General features: G+C 41.5%; 1 protein-coding gene across 2 annotated transcripts in view; it reads left to right on the forward strand.

The window, feature by feature from the left end:
• The window catches only part of bmf (Bcl2 modifying factor), an 81,221-nt gene extending 56,455 nt beyond the window's left edge, over positions 1-24,766 (forward strand). The window contains exon 4 of one of the 2 annotated variants that reach the window (XM_016995934.2): positions 20,936-24,766. In XM_016995934.2, the coding sequence (XP_016851423.1) occupies positions 20,936-21,079 (144 nt within the window). In that variant the 3' untranslated portion in view covers positions 21,080-24,766. Of the gene's footprint in view, positions 1-9,682; positions 12,800-20,935 lie in introns of those variants that run through there. The other variant, XM_062968195.1, reaches the window with a different exon arrangement.
• Positions 24,767-26,105: the final 1,339 nt, after the last annotated feature.

The following is a 26,105-nucleotide window of genomic DNA, read 5'->3' on the forward strand; positions in this document are numbered from 1 at the left end:
AAAATCTCAGGGAGGTGTTCTCTTAAGTTTAAAACTTTTTTGTATTTGTGGGTTTTCACTTTCACAGGGGTCCTGTCCCTAACCTTAGTGAACATAGAGCGCTGACTGTACCACTCTTTGGCACTGTGATGGTGGGACTGCTGGCCTGATCTATGCAATAGAATTGTACAAGTAAGAGTCAGTGTGGAAGCAAGTCATAATTCAGCTTCTTCAGAATCTTTTCCCCCACTAATTCTTCTGTGGAAGTGTCTGCAAATGTTTTCTTTCCCTCTAGTGAAAAGGGGATGTTATCATCTGCTGTAAAGCCACTTTGTTCTTCCTTGTTCTCTTCCACGTACATATGTAACGATGGGGGTGGCCCTGCTTTCCTGTTGACTTGGGCAGGAAGCCAATCACCACTTCCCATCTTACAGCAGGACCCCTGTAAATGGAGACTGCAGTGATGAAGAAGGGGTAGCATTAATGCCATATTAAAATTACACCCCAATGGGGATACCAAATCTCAGGGTATAATCTCACCATCAGGTTATGTTTATAAATTGCATTTTCACCAGAAAATCTTCATGTGGGAGATGAAGGTGCAAAATCTAAAGTTGTGATATGCTCTGCTCCAAGCTGTGTACAAACCTTCAGTGAACCTAGCTGTTAACAAACAATTAGAGCAGCATTGAGATAGTGAGATCCAAGCTGTGAGTTAAGCCTAGTGAGAAAAAGAAGCCCATAATTTCCAGAATATAACTCACCAAATTGAAGCAGAAGCCACTGAGAAATATTATTTAATTTCAGCCTGCGCTAGTTCATCAAAAATAGACTGAGATACATAACATAGCAAAGCATGCACTTTTATACAGTTTTCAGATTCAAAATTCCCACCGCCCCTGGCTGGACACAGCCTTGCTGTGATTGGCAGGGGCTCTCTGGAGAGGTGGGAGCTTGACATGCCTCGGCCAATGAGAGAGTGCCGCTTGCCTTCGATGCAAATTCTCCCTCTGTCCAAAGAGGGGCTGGCAGATCTCTGAACAATGGAGGAGGCTATGGCTAATGATGGGATTAAATATCTTGCTGTGTGGGGACAATAACCCTGTTGAAACTCTTATTGTCCTTTTGCATGTATAGTCTCTGATGAAGCCCAGTGTCCCCAAACACTAAAAACTCCCAGATAAATCCAACAGAAAATATTTGTCTAATGGCTGGATTATGACTGGCCCTTCCTGGGCCCATTGTCAGATAGTCTAGCAAGAGCGCCAGGGCCCTACAAGCTGGACCTATCTATTGATAAACTGATTGAAATAACAAGTCCCTTGGATGGGAGTCTGACACCTGAATGTCAGTTCTATTGTCAAAAGAGCAGCAGCATCAGCATCTTGATGGGATTAAAAATGATTCAGAGACTGAGGAAGGAAGATGGCTTTGTCTTGACAGCTGTGGCTTACCCTTACCTCCCCGCGGAGGAGGTAAGCCATTTAAGTGAATGATTGGAATGTCCAAAGGTTTCTTCTTTCTCAAATGGCCGGGCATCGCCCTCCAAGGTTTGAGAAGAAGTCCATTGTTTTATTTCCAGGGGATGATCATGGTAATCCATATTTGTAGTATATGGCCTGAGGCAACCTGGTGATGCTCAGGTCAGGATGGTGTGCTGGTCAAGAGTTCACATCAGGGTCACAGTGCTTCTTTTTATAAGAAGAAAGATATCATAAAGTATAATAATAAAAATAAAATAAAATAAGATAGGAAACATGTGGGAGTCACAATGAGGGAGAAACACGAGATCCAGCATCTCCATCTGTTGGGAGACAGATGCAGGTAGTTCCATGAGGAGTTCAAAGGGCTTCGATTTCCTTTGTGTTTCTCATGGGGAGAAAATAGAGGAATCCCAGAGGTTCTCCAGCAGCCCAGCAGGCAAAAGGGCTTTTTGGGGTTCCCCTAGAACTGGGAGACAGCGCAAGGGATACAAAGGGGTTCATGCAAACGATGACTTCGGTAAAAGCAAATTTATTTGGACAAACCAAGATTTCTCTGGCTTGTTCCAAATTAATTTGAGACCCCATTAGATCTAGGCCTACCCTTTAACCAGCTTTAACTAGTCTGCCAATTACTAATATTATTCGACAAAGGTGACTTGGGTATATTGCTCCAAGCATTGTTTAACTCAAAGCTGCAATGTTACAAAGTACTACATGTAGAATTTTCTTAAATGTGTTATTAAAAGTTACAGATAGTGTGGGATGCCCCAGGCCTATAAGCATCAGTTTAAATGAAAGTAGTTTGAGCATAAAGTCTAACATGAATAGCCACTAGCTTGTTTAAATGAAAATTTGGAGTAGTGAGATAGTTGAAAATACATAATTAGAATAAGCTCCACATCAACCACTAGGGCATAAATATGTAAGATCCAATGTGGTTTGAGTTGTGTTGGGCTAGATTGAGAAGCCACCATTGTTGTGTTAACCATGCCACTGGTTGGAACCCTCACTCTGTGAAGACTGTGTGTTGATTGGCTGTGCACCGACCTCCACACATTAACAAAAACTCATGCACAGCCCTCTTCCAAGAACTTGGAAGGCCATCATACTCAGATAATGAGGGATCGCCTAAGTTGAGCTAGGACTCTGGGAGATTTGGGTTCAAATACCCACTCGGCCATAAAAACCCATTATGTGTCTTTGAGCAAGTCACACTCTCTTAAGGAGAAGGCAAAAGCAAGAAACCCCTATTATAGAATTATCATAAATTGGAGTCAATGTGAAGGCTCATAACACAACAACAACCATCTTGGAACAACAATAGCCCAGGAGATGAAAGGCCAATCCATTTATCTTTTGGGAGGATGGTTAGAGGGATGGATTGGCTGATCCTCCATGAGGTCCTCTATAGCTATGGGACTGGAAACTTTAAAGTTTTAGGTGAGCTATAAGAACATCTTATGACATATATACTACCACTCTGGGTAGAGATATTTGCTCCACTGTGGTTGGTCTGAACATAACATTTAGTACGAAGTGGTGCCCACTGTGTATATCTTCTCCTGTTATTAGACATGCTTTGACTATTCTTAATTTTAGGCATATGCCGAAGGAACTTCTATCATGCAAGCCATCTCAATGTAGTTTAGCTTACCATGCATTGTTCTGTATACAGTTATGTCGGAGCATTGATTATGTATTGTTTTTACTGTTATATATATGCATTATCTCTGAAATTTGGTGATGTATCAGAATCTAGAACATGTAATATTATGTGAAAACATGAGCAAATCATTGGAAGCATCAAACATTCATAAAAGTTACCAGATAGTTTGTTAACGTGTTTTAAATGAGAAATGATAGCTAAAGAAATGTTAGCTAAATTCTAGGGGGAAAAAGTTATGTTACAGTATTTCATAATATCTTTAGAGTTGTACACAATGAAGCTAGATGTTTTCTCTGTTTTTTACTCCTTTTGAAACTGAAGTCTGTAGAATTTTAAAAATATTCTCACATTTAAAAATGAAAGACATGGAAAAATTGGACAGAGAAACTACATGGTTTCCTCACCCCCACATTACAGCAAAACTCAGTAACAATGTCTGTGTCTACATTGTAGAATTAATGCAGTTTGACACCACTTTAACTGCCATGGCAACATGCTAGGAAATCATGGGACTTACGGTTTTGCAAGATCTTTAGGCTTCCCTAAACTGCAACTTCCAGGATTCCATAGCTTCAAGCCGTGGTAATTAAAGTGGTGAAGAGTTGCCGCAGTGGCTCTCAACCTGGGATCCCCAGATGTTTTTGGCCTTCAGCTCCCAGGAATTTTAATAGCTGGTAAGTTGGCTGGAATTTCTGGGAATTGTAGGCCAAAAACATCTGTGGATCCCAGGTTGAGGACCACTGTGTTAAGGGCACACTATTAAGGCTGGCTGTTTTCCTGATCAGCTGGCAAACCTGTAAGTGGGTTTAATTCAGTAACCAAAAAAAGAGAGAGTCTAGCCCACAGAACTAGGGGAAGCTCTTGTTATCCTCCCTATCTTTACTGGGAGAGAAGGTACTGAACCATGTATAAGGAGATCTAAGAAGGGCATGAGGTTGCCTGTAGAAAAGAAACTGCTCAACACATAATAATCTTGTATTGAGAAGTAAATAAATAAATACATGGACTCTTTGTTGTGGCAGTTCCTCTGATGTGTAAAACATAATGTTTGCAAATCATAAGTTCTAAGTGTGGGCTTGATTTCAACGGTCTTGTTTCCTGTGCTGGCGATGGTTTAATTCACTGGCAGCGCAAAGTCCTCCTTCATCTTGCCAAAAACTGATTAAGTAGCCGAATGCAGGTTCAGCAGTTTCCTGTATATTTAAAAGAAATGACAGAGGTGCTCATGCAGTTATATGGCTTGATTATTCCTTTAAACATCGTGTTTTATCCATCCATTTCCATTCCCTTCACAGAAACAAAACAAAACAAAATGCTCCTAGCTATGTCACAAACGATTCCAGACGAATCACCAGCTTTGTCCCTTCCAAGATACCTCTTCAAATATATTTATGTCAAATATACACATTGCTTATGACACTTTGGGTCCCACAAGTTGTTTCCCCTATGCCATTAAACAGTCTTCTGAAAGTAGTCTTCCAGGAGTTCCCTTTGGGCAACACATCTGAATTGCGAAGGCATGCAACAGGTGTTCTGGGTGGCCACTCCCCAGCTTTGGCATTTCCTTCCAACCTCCAGAAAACCTAGAGTCTAAAGAGAAACTTTAGATTACAAGAGCAAGGACACAAAGGACATATGCAGTGCAGTCATATACTTGTTACTCAGAAGGAAGTCCTGCTGTATTCAATGGAGCTCACTCTGAGTATGTACAGTATTACAGCCCAGTTCTCTTTATGCTTACCCAATGTATGTGTTTCCTTTCTCTGCTCCATGCAGTGAGGGCCATGTGAGTAGAACTATGTTTGCTGCCCTTATTTCTAAGAATGCCTTAGACTGGGTTTTCCTGTTCATGAAAAGAGACAATCCCATCATGGTTCAGTACAAATATGATATAGTGCAATAAACCCCAACCAAATGACCTTTTCCCCTGCCATAATGTGCCATATGCTTGAAGTGACTGGCTTGAAGGAGCTGGGGGTGAAATCGAGCTAGAATTTGGAGGTTCTCTCCCAATAGAGAGAGAGACCTGAGACCCCCCAAAACAGGGTTCGTTACCTCTGGCGAGAAGGAGAGAGCCACTAGAATCAGAATTTCCAAGTTCCCAAATAAATCTCACCATAGGCTGAAGAAAGAGCACCGAAATGTTTAATGCGATACAGCTGGAAAGGATGTCAACCACAATCATTCGTCAAGAGGACATAGCATACAACAGAATACAGCACACTTTATAGCAAAGAAATGGGGTGGCTAGGTTTGAATTTCCCGCTCCGCTTCCCTCAGCTGGCTTCATACCGATTGGTTGTCATAATCAGCTGGAAGAGAGGCGCGAACGCCTCACCCAACCAGTGAGCCAGCAGCGCTTCGGCTTCTCAGCCAATCAGGAGCGAGGGGGCGGTCTGAGCCATGGACAAAGGGCTGCTGAGTGGATTTGTGAATGAATCAATGGGCCTTAGTATGTACTTGAGGGGTGCCGATTACTTAAGAGTCCTCAAGGCACCCAAGGATTATTTCCCGGAATGAATATATATATATTGGATCTGACGTGGCTATCAAAATCCGGTTTTTCTAAAGGCTGGATATGGGGACAGATGGGTGCTTTGTCAGTGGTTTCGGTCGGGTTCATTGACAAAAAGGGAAAAACAGTTGGGGTGATCTTGGCTTTCCAAAGGCCAATTGTCCCAGATCTGAATATGACAAGAAGACCAGGTGGTCAATTTCCCCTCAAGCGGCCTTGCTCTGAGACTCAAGGGAAAAGACCAGTGTCCATTGTTCATGCAAAGTATTTTGATTGAGTCCTTTTGTGAGGGGATTATTCCCCCCTCGAGAATGAGGGGAACTTCCTTGCAACCAAGTCACACAGAGGTGGCTCTTAACATTTCATGGTTCGTATATGAGGAATAAGGGGAAAGGACACAAATAATAATAATAATAATAATAATAATAATAATAATAATAATAATAATAAAAACTTTATTTATACCCCGCCACCATCTCCCCAACGGGGACTCGGGGCGGCTTACATGGGGCCATGCCCAAAACAATACAATGTAAACAGCATATAAAAGAACAGCACAACACAATACAATAAGCAATACAGTAAATAATATCAATTACAAAATAAAACAAGGAGACAATGAAAACAAGGGCAGACCACATGAACATTAAGTTAAAACTCGGGGTGAGAAAGACATAAAAATAAAAACCACATCAAACAGGGTCATAAGGAAGTGGGGTATTCTGCAGGATAGATATTAGAGGGAGCAACGGAAAAGAAATATAAAATGGTTACTCTCCAAAAGCACAGCGAAAGAGCCATGTTTTCAAGTCTTTCTTGAAGGCTGCTAGTGTGGGGGCTTGCCTAATCTCAGCAGGCAGAGAATTCGACAATCGGGGGGCCACAGCAGAAAAGGCCCTCTCTCTTGTTCCCACAAGGCGGGTCTGGGATATCGGGAGTGGGGACAGGAGAGCCTCCCCTGATGAACGAAGGGATCGTGTAGGTTTGTGATAGGAGATACGGTCACGAAGGTAGGTGGGTCCCAAACCGTTTAGGGCTTTATATGTGATGGTATACACCTTGAATTGGGACCGGAAAATAAAAGGCAGCCAGTGGAGCTCCTTGAACAGGGGAGTAGATCTCTCCCTGTAACTCGCTCCCATAATTAACCTGGCAGCCGAGCGCTGGACCAATTGTAGTTTCCGGGCCGTCTTCAAGGGAAGCCCCACGTAGAGTGCATTACAGTAGTCCAGTCTAGAGGTAACTAAGGCATGCACCACCGTGGTCAAGTCAGACTTCACGAGGTATGGTCGCAGTTGGCGCACAAGTTTGAGTTGTGCGAAGGCCCTCCTGGCCACCGCCGACACCTGCGCCTCAAGCGTCAGCGCTGAGTCCAGGAGGACCCCCAAACTGCGGACCTGTGATTTCAGGGGAAGTGCAACCCCGTCCAGCACAGGTTCCCACCCAATACCCCGATCCGACGCGCGACTGACCAGGAGGGCCTCTGTCTTGTCAGGATTGATCCTCAGTTTGTTCCTCCTCATCCAGTCCGCCACAGCGGCCAGGCACTGGTTCAGCATCCGAGGGGCTTCCTTGGATTCAGAAGGAAACGAGTAGTGGATTTGCGTGTCATCTGCGTAGAGATGGCAACGCCCTCCAAAACTCCGGATGACCTCTCCCAGCGGTTTCATGTAGATGTTGAATAGCATGGGGGATAGGATAGACCTTTGCGGGACCCCACAGGTCAATGGCCAGGGGTCCGAGCAGGTGTCCCCCAGCTTCACCATCTGGGAACGACCCTCCAGGAAGGACTGGAGCCACAGCAGAACCGTGCCACCGAGCCCCATCCCAGAGAGCCGTCCCAGAAAGATACCATGGTCGATGGTATCGAAAGCCGCTGAGATGTCCAAGAGAACCAGCAGGGTCACACTCCCCCTGTCCAGCTCCCTGCGGAGGTCATCCAGCAAGGCGACCAAAGCCGTCTCGGTGCTGTACCCAGGCCTGAAGCCAGACTGCGAGCGGTCCAGAAAATCAGTGTCATCGAGGAACTCCTGGAGCTGCGTGGCAACCACCCACTCCAGAACCTTATAGGGATACATTCATAGAATCAGAAATCATATTCACCCATTCCCACCCCCAAAGAGTCTGTGTAATCTTGTAAGCCACATAGGAAGGCATGAAGGAAAACAGAAAGGCTCCAGTAAGTATCCATGACGCATGTCCAAGCCGGCTAAAGTCCAGTTGAAGGGGTCAGTGGTAGCTATGATCACTACCTGAGGCATAGGGAGACCTTTGTGTGACCCCCCTCCATGCCCACCATGCAGTCCAAACTTCATGATCCGAGGGAACGGCAGTGCCTCAGCAGAGAGGCTCCGTTGACAATCAACTGTCATCTCTTTAAATTTGATTCTTATAGGAGTAAAGATGATTCCCGGAGCGGAGGAGTCCTGAATGCAAAAAGCAGGATAGCAGTTATGCTTAGGATTAGTTCAGAAAGAAGTGGTGTGAATTTGGTGTCAATCCGTTAATATGTGGTTACGGAGGTCCTGGGATCTCCGAAACTGCGGTTTAAAGGAAACAGGCTTAGACGGCTGCTGGCGACTGCCAGAAACCTTAGAAGGAAGAGAGTACATGGTGGGAGGCTAGTTTCTGGTGGAAAAAGGAAAAGTTCTCATGCTGCAGCCAAGGGAGATATACATAATAACCACTATGAGAGAAGAAGGTTAGAATGAAGTGATACTTTTTATTAGGGGTTAGTTACATTGTTTAGGATCAGGGAGGGAAGCAAAAAGAGGAGATTTAAACATATTATAAGCTGCTGTTGGCACACACATTTCATAGTTGCTTGGTTCAACAGTGCTTTTCTTCGGATCTGTGGAACTCCCTGCTGCAGGTCCGATTAGGTTAAGTGCAGGGAGCATTTTCTCGACCTCAGAGGTGGTTACAGCCAACAGGAAGCCCTGGTGTGGGCTAGTCCATGAGTTCACAAAGAGTAGGAAGCAATTGAACAAACAATCACAACAACAAACAAATGTGTCATAATTGTGCTTTATCAGTCTTGTGTGATAGAATCATAGAATAATAGAATCACAGAATTAGAGTTGGAAGAGTCCTCGTGGGCCATCCAGTCCAACTCCCTGCCAAGAAGCAGGAAGATAGCATTCAAAGCACCCCTGACAGGTGGTCATCCAGCCTCTGTTTAAAAGCCTCCAAAGAAGGAGCCTCCACCACACTCTGGGGCAGAGAGTTCTCTCCAATCTGTTTAATTGTTTTGAATTCTGCTCCTGTCTTCTGGAGTAATGGCTATCCCTCCCTATTTGGTATCATCTGCAAACTTGATGATCATGCCTTCTAACCCTTCATCTGAGTCATTAATAAAGATGTTGAACAGAACCGGGCCCAGGACGGAATCGTATGGCACTCCACTTGTCACTTCCTTCCAGGATGAAGAGGAATCATTATGATCATAATCTACGAACACTTATACTACCAATGTAGTTTTCTTATTCTCTGAAGCCCCTTACACACAATTATATAAAACCCACATTAAACTGGATTATATGGCAGTGTGTACTCTGATAACCCAGTTCAAAGCAGATATTGTAGATTATCTGTCTTGATATTCTGGGTTATGTGGCTGTGTGGAAGGGCCCTGAGGTGCTTAAGATCCCTTTGCACACTCCTCTGAAGAAGTCTTGCCAAGGAAGGCTCACTTTAAAATAGACCTAAATTGGAAAATACTTGAAAGGAAAAACAACAAGTGGAAGATGATAGACCTCTCCACACCACTTGTTGGGCAATGGGAGTGTTATTGTGCTCAAGCCTTGCTTTCGGTTTTGCAGACAGTTTCTCAATAACAGCTATGGAAACAATGCTGGGCTACAGAACCATTATGGCATCATCACAGCTATTGTTATATTCTTCAATATTAAATGGTAGTGAACATTATACTGAATTTGTAAGCATATAAAAGGACTAAGCAAACCTTTCTTTCTTTCTTTTTTTCTTTCTTTCTTTCTTTCTTTCTTTCTTTCTTTCTTTCTTTCTTTCTTTCTCCAGTTGTACCACAACCTATTTTCCTTTTACTGAGCCTCCGGTGTGTTTTCCATTCTCTGAAATGCTGCCAAGATTCTGTCTAGAGGCTATCTGAGGGAACCTGACAGAGGCCAAACTGCCATGAAGTTAATGCGAAGCCTCTTCCTTCTCCCCCTTCCTCACAAAAAAAACCTTTAGCCTCATGGAAACTGTCTACCTCTCTTAAAGCTAGAAGATTAAGAAGAAGGCTCTCTGTCAGGGTTACCCAAGGAGCCTATTCATTCTTGTCAACAGCTGCTGCTGAACTCCCTGTTCAATGCATTGTCTATCTTCATCTTTACTTGCTCTCCTGGGACCTCCCCACCCCCAAGTGCTCTATAAAGCAGCTTTGTGCATATGGGAGGGGGCAAGAATGGAAGGTTGGTAAGGAAAGAATTTTCAAGAATGTACAGTAATGTTTTAATAAGACTACTTTCTTCAAATGCTTTAAAATATATTTAATGATTATCTTTCAATTGGTTTTAGTGTCAATAATTTAATAGCATTTTAATGCTGATCTTTTGTTTTTCTTAGCTCTGTTGCACTGGTTTTATTTTGTAAGCTATTCTGAGTTCTGCTTTAGAGGGAAAGGTAGGATATTAATAAAAACAGCAGAGGAAGACAACCCACTTCTGAGTATTCCTTGCCTAAGAAAACCCCATGAAATTCATGCTGTCTCCATAAGTCGACAGACAACTGGAAGGTACATCATGTGCACATACAATAATAGTGATGTTGTTGATGATGATGATGACAGTGACCAGCTCTTTATTCACAATGAAATCAAAGCACGGCCAACAGAGACAAGCATATTTTACAGCCTGGGTTTTGCTTGGCAAAATGTTGAATCTGTGGGCACGATTTCAGCAACTTTCCTTATCTTGGCATCTTCCAAATGTGCTATACCACAAATCCCAACACACACACACACACACCAAGACCAATCTCAGGTGAGGTTGAGCTGATGGACGTTTTGCCAGAATATCTGTGGAAAAGTGTAAAGTTTAGGAAAGCAGAACTAGGGTAATGGTAAGGATGGAAGAAAATAGGTCAGGGATGGGCAACTGTAGCAGGTGGAAAAGCCACTTTTCTGCATTTGGAACCTTCTGGGGGCTGTCAAAAATGTCAGGAAAACCAATGTACAAATTATCAAATCCAGAAAGAGGCCAATCAACAATCTCTGGTTTTAAAAATGGGATTGTTGGATATTAAATTGAAGGTGGGGGGTTGTGATCTATCTAAAAGGTGAATTACTACTTTTTCAGGACTGACAATATCCCCTTTTTGAGTGGACAGAAAAAAGACGGTCCTGGATTGCGGTTCCATGACTTTTTCAGTCATGGAACCTTTCAGAAGATATTTTCCTGCTGAACCCTAACTCTGTCCTTAAGCACTTTGAAGCCAAAAAGTTCTTCCTTCTTTCATCTACACCTATTGCCTGAGTATTTTGTATAATGTAGTATATTGGGAAATAAAAAGATTAACATTTTATTTTCAAAGCAGATAAATCTCAGTTTCAATAAGATCTTCATAGTCTGCCATGGGCTTTTTAAAAAAGGGTTTTTAAAAAAGAGATTTTCAAGATTTTTCGTGGGACCCCAATGATGCTTTTGTGGAACCCTGGGGTTCCATGGAACACAGTTTTGGAACTGCTGATCAAGAGAGGGTGAAGGTCATGAAAACAGCCTTGGAGAGCTGTATATCAGCTGGACTTTAAGACAGTCTTTGCACCATGTTCTGAGTTAGGTCTCTATACTAGGCAGATGGGTTTTGTTAGAACCATAGACAAACACTGACAGCTGTCCAGCAATATAGAAAGTATGCATTTGTGTGTGTGTGTGCTTTTTTTTGTTTTTTACATTAACATGACAGGAAAAGAGTTAAAGAATAGGAGGGGAAAGTTGCATCATTCCCATAGACATGCATACCTTATTGCAGCCCAGCCCAAGAGCTCCCCATTTAGCTGGCCATGGGGACTTGGTTTGCTGGCCAGGGATCATCTGGGTAGGATTAGTTGGTCAGGGGCTCAGTTCCATCACAGAGGATGTTAGGCCCTTTCATCAAAGGGGCTGGAATGCTCCTCTGTTCTATACCATGCTGCATCATTTACTACCAATAAGATTTATCTTGTAGAGCGATATGTGTCAGTGTTTGGTACCAATCAAAGTCTGGAGGGAAACCTGGGCTCTTGAACCAAGCTCTTGAACCAAACTCACCAGAACAGACTGACAGGCCAAGCTGCAGGTTGAATTCTGGTTCAGGCTGTTTGTCACAGCTCAAACTCTCCACCTTCCTCTCGCTACTGCTGCCACTGCCATCTGGAAAAAATCAACACCTTGTCTTAGATACTTGTCTACTTTCTTAATTTTATTCATTCCAAACATTGAAAGGTGGAGGATGCCATAGCAGCAATAGAGGAAGAGTGGGATCCAGTGGGCCATGACTTAAAATACAGAGCCTTATAAAATTGTTGTTTTGGACTATGACTCTCACATACATCCCCACCCCCAGAAATTATTCTAAGCTCTGCTTTTCACATCATCCCTCTGTTGACCTCTGACGATGCATTCATACACAATGAGCTGCTTTTGTATTAGATTGCTCTTCTTTCTGCCAAAGAATAGGTGAATGCCCATATGGCACATAAGATGCATCTCCTTCTTGGCCTCAATGCACTGGCAAAGATCCACTATAATTTTCATTCATTTACACAAAATATCCTCTTACCTCCACAGGGCTGCTGATACTCTTGACACAAGGTAGATTTGAAGTTACATACCATTCTATTATAGCATTTTGTTACTATTGAACTGTCATAGGTCTGCCGCAATATATGGAGCTGAATGTTGCCTGGTAACAAAGAAAGCAGAATGCCACCCAGGTGTTATGGTGATGAAGATGTTACGACTTACATCTGGCATCAAATGCTTTGAGCACATCCGCAATGATGACATCTGTTACTGTTACAATATCTGTTGATACTGTTACTGTTAAAAATGTTGATGTATTTTATGTGTTTTTATGTGCTGTTGTGTAAGCCGCCCCAAGTCCCTTTTGGGAGACAGTGGTGGGATATAAATAAAGTTATTGTTATTATTGTTATTATTATTATCCGGCAACACTTTCACATTGGTTCAATTGCTGACAAACTATAAGAATCACACCTCAGATGGTATGGTCATACTCTCTGAGGTAAAGATGAGTCCATTTGCAAGATTGCTTTTGATGCAGATGTGCCTGGCAAGAGACCAAAGGGATGACCAAAGCAACGCTGGCTGGACACGTTGCACAATGATCTGAAGACTACTGGCATACACCCTGATCAGGCGCATGACCGGGTGAAATGGTGCCAACAAACCAGTATAGCGAACCCCGTCATCAAGTGGGACAAACACTGAAGAAAGGGAAGAAGATAGCATTTTGTTACTACAATAGCTGCTGTGGCTCGACAATAAGGAATCCTGGGATTTGTTGGGGTTTTTTGTGAGATATCTAGAATTCTCTTCTAGAGATGTTTGGTCCATCACTAAACTACAAATCTCAGAAAGAGCCTTGACTCTTAAAGTGTTAACAAAATGCTATAATTGCCTAGTGTGAAGGAGGCCTCTATGCATTATGAAGTTCATTTCCATTCACATGCATGACTTTGTGGGGGAGGATGCAAGGGACTATCCTCTAGCCCTTTTGTTGTTCTTGTGCACTTTCTAGTCATTTCTAACCTAAAGTGAACCTACCACAGAGCAAGATTTGTTCAAAAGAGGTTTGCCTTTCTAAGACTGAGAGAGGGTGACTTGGCCAAAGCCAATAAGTAGTTTCATGGCTGATTCTAATGTTCAAACCACTATATCACACTGACCAAAACCTACACACATGTACACAAATGTCAAGTCCAGGGAAAATCTGATGCTTCATACCACCGGAGAGATGAGAGAGTGGGAAGTGATTATTAGTAAACTGGCTCGTCTTAGTTTAAGCATAGTAGAAGGAAATGAGAGTTACTCGCAAATGGAGTACACCCATTCATTCCCTTCCCTCAGATATTTGGTTTTGTTGTGTGCCTTCAAGTTGTTTCTGATTTATAACCACCCTAAGATGAACCTATCATAAGGTTTCATTGTCAAGATTTATTCAAAGGAGGGCTTGTCACTGCCTTCATACACTGCCTTAAGACAGTGTATTTATCATGTACTGTATTTAATTTTCGTATCAGAAGTGAACCGAGGATACAGTTGTAATGTATTTAAAAACACAAACACAGTTAAAAAACATGACATTATACTAAATGTCATTTGACTAATAGCTGGCCACTTGGAGTGCCTCTGGTGTTGTTATAAGAAGATCCTCCATTGTAACAGATGATCTGTGGTTTGCTCTTCTCCACACTCGCATGTCGTGGACTCCACTTTGTGGCCCCATTTCTTCAGGTTGGCTCCACATCTCATAGTTCAGTGCCTTCTAAGTCACCCAGTTTTCTATGTACCCAGGAGAGAGTGTCTCATTCGAGAGACTATCAGCCACGAGAAGATTCCCTGTTTCTCCTGAGAATCTGAAGAAGATACTATGGCACAACATCACTGTAGCAAGGAGCAGCTTTTGATACCATATTTCAGCTTCCTGTGGGCAATAGACCCCTATGTAAATCTTCTTTCCCCCTCCATACAGTTACCTTGGAGAAATTATTTTTGTGAACCACAACTTTATATCTGAATTTTATAAACTGAAAACACTAGTGATGATACTCCCATGGCTATGCTTATTGGAGAATGCTGGGAACTGCAGTCCAAAAGAAAACAGTAAATTATCCAAGCTTTATGTATAAGAAAAAAACTCAAAAAGCCTTGACGGTTCAGGCTAAAGCTCTATCTAGTCCAAGAGTACGTTGTCCATGGGCCACATACAATCCTTTAAAGTCACCTACCATAAATTCCACCCTACTCAACCATAGCTGTGTTCTTTCCACTCACAGTGACCTTAAGTCAAGTGGCATAATTTTTTCCAATTAGTTAATAAATGTGCAAAAGTTGCAGGGGGAACCCCCCTCCCATCTTGCATTATCCAAGTTCTACCCCTGTTTAGTGCAAACCAGAGTATATCTTATTGCTCAATACCCTCTGCAGCCTAGAACATACAGTACAAAATAAACAGTAAGGACCAACACAGGGAAATGTAAGCCTTTTGCACAGCAGGAAAAAGTGTCAGAAGTGCCAGGACAGATCTAAATGGAACAGGCTTTGGAGTGAGTTAACAGTTTTAAACCAAATCAGGTACATGTGCAGCTAGCAGAAACATGAGAATAAAACAATATTAAAAACGAAGATTATAGAGTGGAAATTTCAGTCTGGAAGTCTCTCCCCTCCCCCAAGTTAATGTAACTATAAGCAAGAAGCAAGTGCCAGAGGAAATGAGAATTTAAGAAAACTTAAGACAATCTGGCAGAGTCCTGAAATGAAATGGTTTAAATTTGGGAACCACTGCCCTAATAGGAGAAAATACACAAAACAGGATCAAATATTAGCTGAGGAGAAGAGTACACAAATGCTCAAACCATCTCACGGTAAGTTAAATATCAAAGTAGGTGTTGAGTCAAAATGACAAGGTTAATCATGGATTAGAATGTTTGGGAAAGGAACTTTCTGTCAGTGATGATAGCATCTTACTTTATGTAGAGCAGTTTTTCTCCATATTTTGTTACCTGCAGCCCACTGTTTTTCCTAGATTAAAATGCTGATTGATTGATTTAACAACTTACCGGTACCTTTCTTTCAGCACATGACCTATGGTCATACCCTGTTTAAAGCAAATATGAATAGAATTCCATTTTTATCAGAAATTTTGGTCTATATTCATAAAGACAGGTACAGATATATGCTCCATATTTCCCTAAGCAGTTCAAGGCTCTAGGGACAGCAGCAGGTGGTATTTTCTTCTGAAAAGAGAATTTTGGATACTTAAAGCATATTTGCCATATTTGCTTTGTATACAGCATGCAAGCAGAGAATCAATAGAGGCTTCCCCATAAAGCATCCGACTTTTTATCCTGACTCCTAAATTGCTTTCAGCCAATTCTTTACTCTCATTTACTAGTCTATATAAATACAGTAGAGTCTCACTTATCCAACATAAACGGGCTGGCAGAATGTCGGATAAGCGAATATGTTGGATAATAAGGAGGCATTAAGGAAAAGCCTATTAAACATCAAATTAGGTTATGATTTTACAAATGAAGCACCAAAACATCATGTTAGACAACAAATTTGGCAGAAAAAGTAGTTTAATGCACAGTAATGTTATGTTGTAATTACTGTATTTATGAATTTAGCACCAAAATATCATGATATATTGAAAACATTGACTACAAAAATGCGTTGGATAATCCAGAATATTGGATAAGCAAGTGTTCGATAAGTGAGACTCTACTGTACCAACACCTTTCCTTTTCCCCTTTTTTAAAACTGCAGTTCCCAGAATGCCTTTGCTCAATGTTACCCCCTGAATTGGAGCTGTTCACTGCCAATGAACTGGTGCTCTCCAAAATTTCCAGGAAAGGAAGAAACAGTTGTAGCCAATGAGCAGAAATGTGGTGCTGGTCCCTGGCTTTCGGGCAGTGTTGGCCAGGGGGGAGATAACATGTAGCCTAAGAAGTGGCCAGCAACACTTCCAAACATGCCCATCTGCACAATCACAAATGGAGTACATCAAGCTCGGACTTGTTGTTGTTGTTGTTGTTGTTGTTGTTGTTGTTGTTGTTGTTATTATTATTATTATTATTATTATTATTATTATTATTATTATGCGGTTTGAATCTGAGGAGCAGGGTGAGCTCCTGTTGTTAGCTCCAGCTTCTGCCAACCTAACAGTCTGCAAACATGTAAATGTGAGTAGATCAATAGGTATTGCTCAGGCGGGAAGATAGCAACAACCAATATAGTAAAGAGTTCTGGAAACTGAGCCCCATGAGAAATGGGCTTGGGAGCAGGGTATATTTACTTTGGAGTCGACTGAGTGGTGACATGATTAACTATTTACAGGGATGTGATGTAGAAGGTGGGGGTAAACATTTTTTTTCCTGCTGCTCCAGAAACTGAGACATGAAATAACGAATTCAAATGACAAGAAAAGAGATGCCACTGAAACATTAGGAAAAACTTCTTGATAATAAGAACTATTCAAGAGTGTAATAGATTGCCTTGAAGAGTCGCAGATTCTCCTACTTAAGAGGCTGGATTTGCATTTCTCTCAAGTGCTTTAGTTATGTGAATACAATTCCCATGAGTGTTTTAGTTGTGTGGAGTAGGGGTTGGACTAGATGGTCCTTATTTCCATCCACTCCATGAGTCTATGATGCTATGGTACAGCACTGTGATATGAATGAAGTTGAGCCTTTTTTTTTTTGCTCCCTGCCCCGTTTTTAATACATTTGAGGCCCAAGTTCTTTCCATTCACAATAGTACAAAGACTGGCAGTTTGTCAGTCCCAGTGGGCATTTCCTCCCATTGCAAACTGCAGGTATGTAGAGGGTGGTTCAGTTCAGCTCAGGCCCAGGCTGTGTTCAAGGACCCCCTACACCCACATTCAGCTCAGCCCCTTATTCTATTGCAGATTTGCTTCCTGCCCCCCCCCCCCCCCCCCAATGAGCTCTCCCGGGACAAGCCATGTTGTGCCACAATCCAATGAAGCATAAGGCTCACTGGCAAATAGTAACAGCATGTGCAATCTTTTTGTTGTGTGTGGAATCATAGAAGTTGTAGTTTTACAACTTTTCTGACAAAGAGTATGGGTGCCTCCGTGAACTACAAATCCCAGGATTCCATTGTTTTTTTTTAATCCATGACCGTTCAAGTGGTGTCAAGCTGCATTTATTCTGCAGAAAAAGAAGCTGAACATTTGGAGCTGTTGCAAGAAAGGTAGCATCTAAAAGGTTCAAACAGATTATTGCTCCCATCACTGGAATTACAACTATTTGGATAACATGTGCGTTTTGTTTGATAATGATATTCCACCCATTATTTCAAAAGGTGCTCAGAAACAGAGAGAAACAGTATCACATTGGTGAAAAGCGATGCATTTGAAGGGAACCCAAACAAACAGGATTGCCTGCCACTTGACACTTTTTCCAGAACACTGATATGTCAATAAAGATTATGAATTTCCTCCCATCCTAAAAAAAAACACCTTTGAAATGTAAAAATTCTTTGGCATTGTCAAGGATGGCTATTCGTTTCTTGTCGAGGGGAAGAACATAGGCTTGTGTTACTTAAAATAAAAGCCAAACATCACTCAAAGCTAAATCACAGGTGTTACCATCATTAGTGGAAGCTAAATAAAATCAGATACAAGGGAAGCCCATTTAGGAATGGGGAAGTGAATGGCAAATATACCTGTTGAGAAAAGTGAGCCCTCAATCTGTAGTGATTTCAGCCAGGACCTCGGTTAGAGAAGTCCATGTTTGATAAGCTTCCGTGAAACCAGATCAGCCAGGACAGAGAAAAAGCTTTCTGGATTGAAGGCAAAGTCACAGAGGTTTATTACGATTTGTCCAAAAGGATGCAAGTAAAAACAATAGGCTTCAAAAGGTACCAGCATAAATTCACAAGCATAAATTCACAGAAAATTACATGACATCTTATACAGTTCTGACAGCTATTCAGATTTCCCATTCCCTCCCCTGACTGGCTGAAAAGCGAGGCAGGCTAGGACCCATGCCTGGATTAGTCTGGGGTTCCCATGGTTGGAAGAAAGATAGTTGGTGGTTGGACAGTTTAAAGAGCCAATCCGTTGGGAAGGTACAATCCAGGAGGAAGTGGTGACGTGAGTATGCTAGAATCATAGAATCAAAGAGTAGTAGAGTTGGAAGAGACCTCATGGGCCATCCAATCCAACACCCTGCCAAGAAGCAGGAAATCGCATTCAAAGCACCCCCGACAGATGGCCATCCAGCCTCTCTTTAAAAGCCTCCAAAGAAGGAGCCTCCACCACAGTCCAGGGGAGAGCGTTCCACTGCTGAACAGCTCTCACAGTGAGGAAGTTGTTGCTGATGAGTTCCTGATGTGTCCAGTTCCATGTGAAACAAAAAAAAAAAAAGGTGCAAGATCCAAAATACAAAGATGTTGATTCCAGACAATCAAGGGCTTGGTCACCCGTATACAGAGTTAATGAATTCATATTTGCTGAGCTCCCTCTTCTGTGGGAGTGGCAGACTCTCAGCCTCAAGTTGAATAACAAACATCCTGGGCTTATGTTGGTCTGCATTCATACACAAGGTTTTGATTTTGGGAAATAGCTGGAGGGACCCTGGCTGTGATTTCCTTTCCCAAGGGATTATGCAAACTGAGGCACAGAAAGATGACTGCCTTCTAGATACATTCTGATACATTTCATTTGATACAGTTTTTTTCATCATCATCATCAATAATACAGTTTATACTTTTAGGAACTGACACAGTACACAAAAGAAACAAGTTATACAAAAATCATCAATTTGATACAGTTTGTTAAAGGGTTAGATATGATAGAGATTTTAAGGTACAGCTTCTGCTGGGTCCATTCTGGAACCTCTACAGCAGTGGTTCTCTACCTGTGAGTTCCCAGATGTTTTGGCCTTCAATTCCCAGAAATCCTAACAGCTGGTAAACTGGGGATCACAGGTTGAGAACGACTGCTCTAGAGGTCTCAACACTTTGCAACTTTGGAGTCACAAAAATAGGTTTAAAAATAAAGAAAAAATCTTATAACTTGCTTAGAGTCGTGTGATTTTTTTTGGAAGAGAGGTGCTGCGGCTCAACAACAAATCAATTCTGCTCTTTTTTTGCTGGAACTGTAGTTTATTACTGTTTCATTATTTTTCCTTCTTCTCGCTCACTCACTTTTGATAGCTCAACCATAGGAACTTTTCCAAAAGCAACTGCAAATCTAATAATTTGTTCTGTTTGCATCTACATTCATACAAATTAATAACAAGAAAGTATGTGCCCATTTATAAGAGCAAGAAGGGAATCTTCCTAAAATTCTCAGTAACATTAGTGACCTTGGGGATCTTTAAAGAACCAGGAAGTTGGATTTGGAGAATGAAAATAATAGATAACAATCTTTCCATTCTCCAAATCCAAATTTCTGGTTCTTTTTACTGAAAGGCAGCTCCTAGGAATACACTAGAGCTGCAGAATATTAAGTATGAGCAAGATGTCCATTCTGATGCAAAGCTTGGAACATTAACACTAGAAAAGTGGGACTAATAAATTGTTAACATTTATAATAAAATAGTTTATTTGGTTGACTAATTGGTTTGTTTCCCAAATAAACCATGAGATTCAGAGAGAGTGGCATATCTGTTGTCACTGTAAATCAGACTTTTAATGTCTTGTTTTGTTACTCTCTCTTTTAAAAGAGTTCTTTTTGTTGTTTCCAAGGTTATCTTCTCCGCAGTGGCATTTCCCATGTGTGTTTGATTGCAAGTGGCTAGAGATTGTGGGATTTGTAGTGCGATATCTCTGGAAACTCCAGGTTAGAACAGTCTGACATAAAGCATGAGATGTTAAATTTAAACTTATCACTGATCTCCATCTTTTTTCTTTTCCTCCACCAACAATATATATGGTCCCAGGGGTTGTTTGCCTGGACTGGGAAAAATGAATACAGGATTATGGGTTCATATTGGTTAGGGGACATAGATCCAGTGCAGTAGTAAAAGGTAGCCAAATTGGATGAGGAATCTGTCAATGTTTTTAACTGGACATATTTTGAATGCTTCTGAGCACATGCATCCTCTATTTGCCCGCTTAGGATCACAAAATGCAGCCTACACAGGTCAATGCTACAGTCCATGTTTTTCTAGCAGGACATAAATCCCCAAATTCAATTCAAGGTCGTGCTACCTCCAGTTTCTAACCGTCGTCTTTTTGAGAACATGTGAACATTATGGCAAAACCTCTTACTCTGATGTTATTGTTGTCTACTTTCAAGTAATTTCCAACTTACAGCAACCCTGTCATGGGGCTTTCCAGGAAATATTTGTTTTGATGGAATTTGCGATTGCCAACACATTAACTAATTACAACTTGTGGAGGACCAGGGTAATTAACTAAACTCTGAGTATGAATGGAGGGAGAGCTTGTGAAATCCTATAAGTGAAACCCATTGAAATAATGCACCTGCCTGATTTACCCTCAATGTAATAGCACTTCCAAAGGTAGTTCGCCCTGCAAATGAATGTCAGACATTTTCTTTCTTTTTTTTTTTTAGCACAACATGGGCCTCCTTCTCTGGACATCTTCAGAAAGAGGATGGGCAGATCCCTCCTGTGGATGCTTTACCTGGCGATCCTGCACTAAGCAAAGAATTGAACTCAATGGTCCAAAGGGCCCCTTTCAACTCTATGCCTCTTAGAATTCCAGCCTCTTTATCACTATAGTCAACACATGCACTGAAGGGATTCAAGTATGACCAACATTTTCAAGCTTTCCAGCAAAGAAACAACTACAAAATCTAACCTTTACCTCCTGTATCAACTGGCTTCTGGCTGACACGGCAGACATGAAACCAGAAGACATTTCACACCTACTCTAATTGTTCTAAAGAAATCCAGGTCACCCTTTTGGCCTTAACTGAATCTAAGAAGTCCCATATCAACTGTTCATTCTACCATATGTTGTGCAATTTATTCTGGTATATTATTTTCTTTTATTGCATTTTGTGGGAATCCAGATGTTCCACTATCCTTATCAGAACAAAAATGTCCTTATTTGGTGGGGGATATATTTGTTGATGGTATTGAAAAGGTTATGACCAGAGAAAGGTTGCAAACTGCTGCATCAAGAATTCCAGAAAGACTTATGATTCTAGTGAAGTGGACAAGAAAATGGAAGAGGATTTTACTTTTGCAGAGCTGAAAACAATAATAATAAACAGTAAAAGGCACTTGCTTTCAGTTGCTTAAGAAAAGGCCTTCCCTTGAATTAAAATGGCCCAGAGGGGTTTAAATCAAACCCATGGTGAAAATGTTCCTACAGATCCCCATTGGATATTGGGGCACAACATTGATTCTTCTCAGGGGTACAATATGGGATACAGCCCTCCAAAATCTCTTGAGAAGCACATGTGGTCCTCAACCCTTCACAGTAGTCCACAAATAATTTTGAGAGTAAAGATAAAGGAGGAAACAATAGACATAGATGTGGAAAGAAAGAGACAAAAAGAGACGACACGAGGGCAGGGGGAAGTCAGAGGTTTGAGAACTCCAATTAGGTTCTTGAACTGTCCTCTTCAAGGAAGAGGGAGATTCAAGATCATGACATCTAGTTACAGAATTCCAAATGAAAACAGAGGCGGTAAATAAAATACAATGATGGATAGTATGACCACAACATACATATTGCCCAGAATATGGGGAAGAATCTTTGAAAGTCTTGAACAAGTATGGAAGTATGGTTAGAAAATATATTTGGGACAGAAAGAGAGAGTATTAAAATGCTTATTTATAGTTGTAGTTGAGGGAGAGAGAGGGATGCTTTGCATGTGTATTTTGGACCAAAAATAGAGAACGGTACAATTTCTTTTACAGTTGGCAATCATAGGCCCAACCTGGAAGCTTTCAAAAGAATTTTTTTCCTAAGGAATAGTGCTATTCTGACTGATTAAATTAGGAGGATTTTTGTGCAGTATTAATTACCGTAGTCCAAATAGAGCACACTTGTTCTTTCCAAATTGCTGTTTCCAAATGGAAAGGGAAAAAAGTACAAACTCAGTCTGACTCCTAAGTTACTATCTTCAGTTTCAGGGGAAATAAGGTGACACCATAAGTTGGTGGATGCCTGGGATATAAATAAATCCTCATTAAGTGACTATGTGTGCTGTGTGTGTGTGTGTGTGTGTGTGTGTCTTTCTAACCCCACCAATACCCTTGCAGTGGGTGGATAAGAAATGAATGTATTATATCTTGATTCCAGTAAGGTTTTTGACAAGGTCCCTCATTGTATTCTGGCAGACAAATTGGTAAAATGTGAGCAAGACAATACAACTCTTGTGTGGGTCTTCAACTAGTTAAAAGAATGAACTCAAAGAGTGTTCATCAATTATTCCTTTTCATTTTGGATAGAAGTGATTAGTGATATGATGTCTCAGTACCAAGCATAGTGATGTTTATAATGATGCAATAGAAGTCAGATAATACTAAATTAGAAGGAAAGGATCAGGAACAAGATTGAAGCTCTAGGTGGAAATTAACAAATTGAAACTCATCAATGTATCTCAAAACTTTGGGGTATGAATGAAGTGCCCAAATATAGGATGGACAACATCTGGCTTGAAAGCACTATATGTGAAAAGTGTCTAGGGGTCTTATCGGATCACAGCAGCATGATATAGCAGCTAAAAGTGCCAATGCTCTTCTAGGCCCCATAAACAGGAATATGATGTCCGAGAGATGGTAGCACCGCCCATCGGATTTCATATGCTCACTTCTGGTGGGGCTCCGTGGCTCAAAAGGGGTGCAAGCGCCCTCTACAATCCTCTGCCAGGAACAAGGGAGGCTTTCTGTGTTCCATTTGAAACCATGGGGCCAGCATGGGGGGAAGTTGCACAGCAATGCTTCCCCATGTGTGATGGTGAAGCATTACTGCCGGCAAGACAAGGCATGGGGTGGGGGATTGCCCTGCTGCCCCACCGATTTGCCACGGAGACTTCCCTGTCAACACTGAGTCCCTACATACACCTTAAAACAGTTCTGGATTCCCTGCAAACATACCTGACCTATCAGAAATATCCAGTGGACACACAGACAGAGTCAAAAACATTCTCCTCTCCAAAGAAGGGAGAAAGGCACCCATGCATTTAAATTTAAAAATCAGACAGTGCCCCTAGGATACGCCTCACTGGCTCCTAAGCTTTTCAGGTAGTGAAGGCAGTCTTTCTGAAAGCAGTTTGTCTGGACCGCTGAAAAACAGCATCTGAAAGCAGCTCACCGTTTTTCTTCATAAGAATGGTTCCAGCGTGCCAAAGAAAGTGTGAAGATGTCCAAATATGTGTAACATTAGAGCAGCACTGATATTGCAGTTCTGTACTTGTTGCCTCAGTCCCACATGAAAGTTAATATAGCATTGCACCTTAAACATTATATTTTTACTTGTGTTGTCATCCCCCTCAGGCAAAAAGATGCAAGTGTAATTTCTGATTATATGATGTGAAGGTTTCAATCAGCCTGGGAATTATTGTTGTGTGCCTTCAAGTTATTTCTTTGTTCTCTCTCTTTCCATTTTAAAAGATTTATTAGCTCCCTTGTGAGCAAAAATACATTGGCTACCCACAGTGCTTATATACATAAGCAAATAGATTTTAAAAAAATCAATAAACAGTGGGCTATGAAGTAATCATTGTCACGAAAGTCTCATTTATCAAGGATGAAGTTAGTGTTTCTTAAAATCTGTTCATCAGTTATCAATTGCAGGAATATGGTGTTGGGATGTAAAGTTTCTTTCTAAAATGATTACTGGATGGTTGGAGGTGGCTGCTGGTGCAAGTGATTATTTATATCATGGATTCCCAACTAAGGCCCATGGGACAGATGTGGCCTTCCAAGGTCATATCTCTGTCTCCCCCCCCCCCCCAAAAAAAACCCCTTTAGATTTAGAGTCACCCTAAATCTTAAATGACTTGAAGACACACAACAACAACAATCCTAATTAACTTGACTTAATTAACTTAATCAGCCAAAAACAGGCCCAAACTTCTACTGAAATACTAGGAAGTTTATGTATGATAACATTGGGGTTGTTGTAGAAGTTCTAGAAGTATTCTCTCCTGACGTTTCACCCACATCTATGGCAGGCATCCTCAGAGGTTGTGAGGCATGGAGAAATGTTAACATTGTTCTTAATTTTAAATATTGTATAGTTGTCTTATTATTTTTGCACTACAAATAAGATATGTACAGTGTGCATAGGCATTTGCTCATTTTTTTCATACGAAAGTTCCCCCCCTCCCCAAACAATCGGAGGGACCATAAACCAGTCCTCTGCTTAAAAAGTTTGAGGACCTCTGATTTATATAGTCAATAAAGATAAACCAGTCTTCTTGTAATATGTTGTCTCTTTTTTGTCCATTGCAATATTTAGCTGAATGAGAACGTTTCTCCGTGAACCAAGTGACTAAATCTGTCTCCAGAAGATCAATGTATGATTTCTTGATTTCCAACACTTGGCTGCCTTCCTGATTTATGATAATCCTTAAGTGAATGTATCACTGGGTTTTTTCACTGTAGTCCACTGGAATTTCGAACCCAAATTTTCCAGAGTCATAATCCAACACACAAACCACTACACCATACTAGAGAGAGATAGAATTAAATTAGTTCCCACAACAAACATTTTGCAGGGATATCTCAATTATTCTTTCTGAAGTAGTCTTTTTCTTTTGTCAAGAAGTCTGCAGATTTGGCCAAGTCAATGCCTTCAGGGTCAATGCAGATAGTCTTCTACTACTCACAGAAATCTGGTGGGAAACCAATCATCACAGTATTTACCACTCCCTATTTGGAATTGTGAATCCAAAGGAAGGAAGGAAGACAGAAGTTATTATGATAGAGAACAGAGCTTCCAACAATCCTATAAGCCAGAGCCAAGGGGCTTCATGTATTTCTAAAGCACTTCCATGTGTTCATGGAAGCTGTGCCCATGTACTCTTTTTCCTACAGCTGCTCACAGTGTGTTAGATACCACTCTGGAGAGAGCATGGGAGCCATAGTGTTTTCAGCACCCAAAAATGAAAAAAGTAGTGGAAACTTTGAGAATCCTGCCTAAACATACATTTATTCATTTTGTCTCTAAGCTGTTCCATAGGCTCCAGGAGGAACTATATAACATATTTGTTGGGAGGAGGAAGCTTCAAGAACTCTTTAAAATCAAACCATGTGAAATCCAACTCTGTTTCCTCCTCATAAAGCTGGATCTTGCATGTGGCAGCACAAGCACATGATTTTGCACTTCTGTGTTATTAATTTAATTCACCACATATAAATGTGGGCTTTATCACACCAGCCTGTGTCTTGCATTACCCACCTTGCCAGAAGGGCAGTCACGTGGGGGGAAGCGTGGTGTGTGAGTGGTATGCACAGCTTCCCCCCATAGATTGGGCAACACGGGAAGTCTCCCATGTTGTTAGGGCAGTGCAGCATGCTGGTTCTGACCCTCTGTGCCCATGGAACTGGCACAGCATCATTTAATGGAGCCAACTGGCTCCACGGGTGACCAGGGCTAGATTGGTGTTTGCCGCCGAATCTAGCCCTGTCAATGAGGTCGTATGTGGCATGGATTTGCTCCACTCACCCTGCTAGTGGCACTATATACATGTTGATTTCCCATTTTGGGCCCTTCCAGTTTTCCTAATTGACTCCATCTCTGGGATCTCAAGACTACACAAA

The sequence above is a fragment of the Anolis carolinensis genome, chromosome 1 (genome assembly GCF_035594765.1).
Source record: "Anolis carolinensis isolate JA03-04 chromosome 1, rAnoCar3.1.pri, whole genome shotgun sequence".
Taxonomy (NCBI): domain Eukaryota; kingdom Metazoa; phylum Chordata; class Lepidosauria; order Squamata; family Dactyloidae; genus Anolis; species Anolis carolinensis.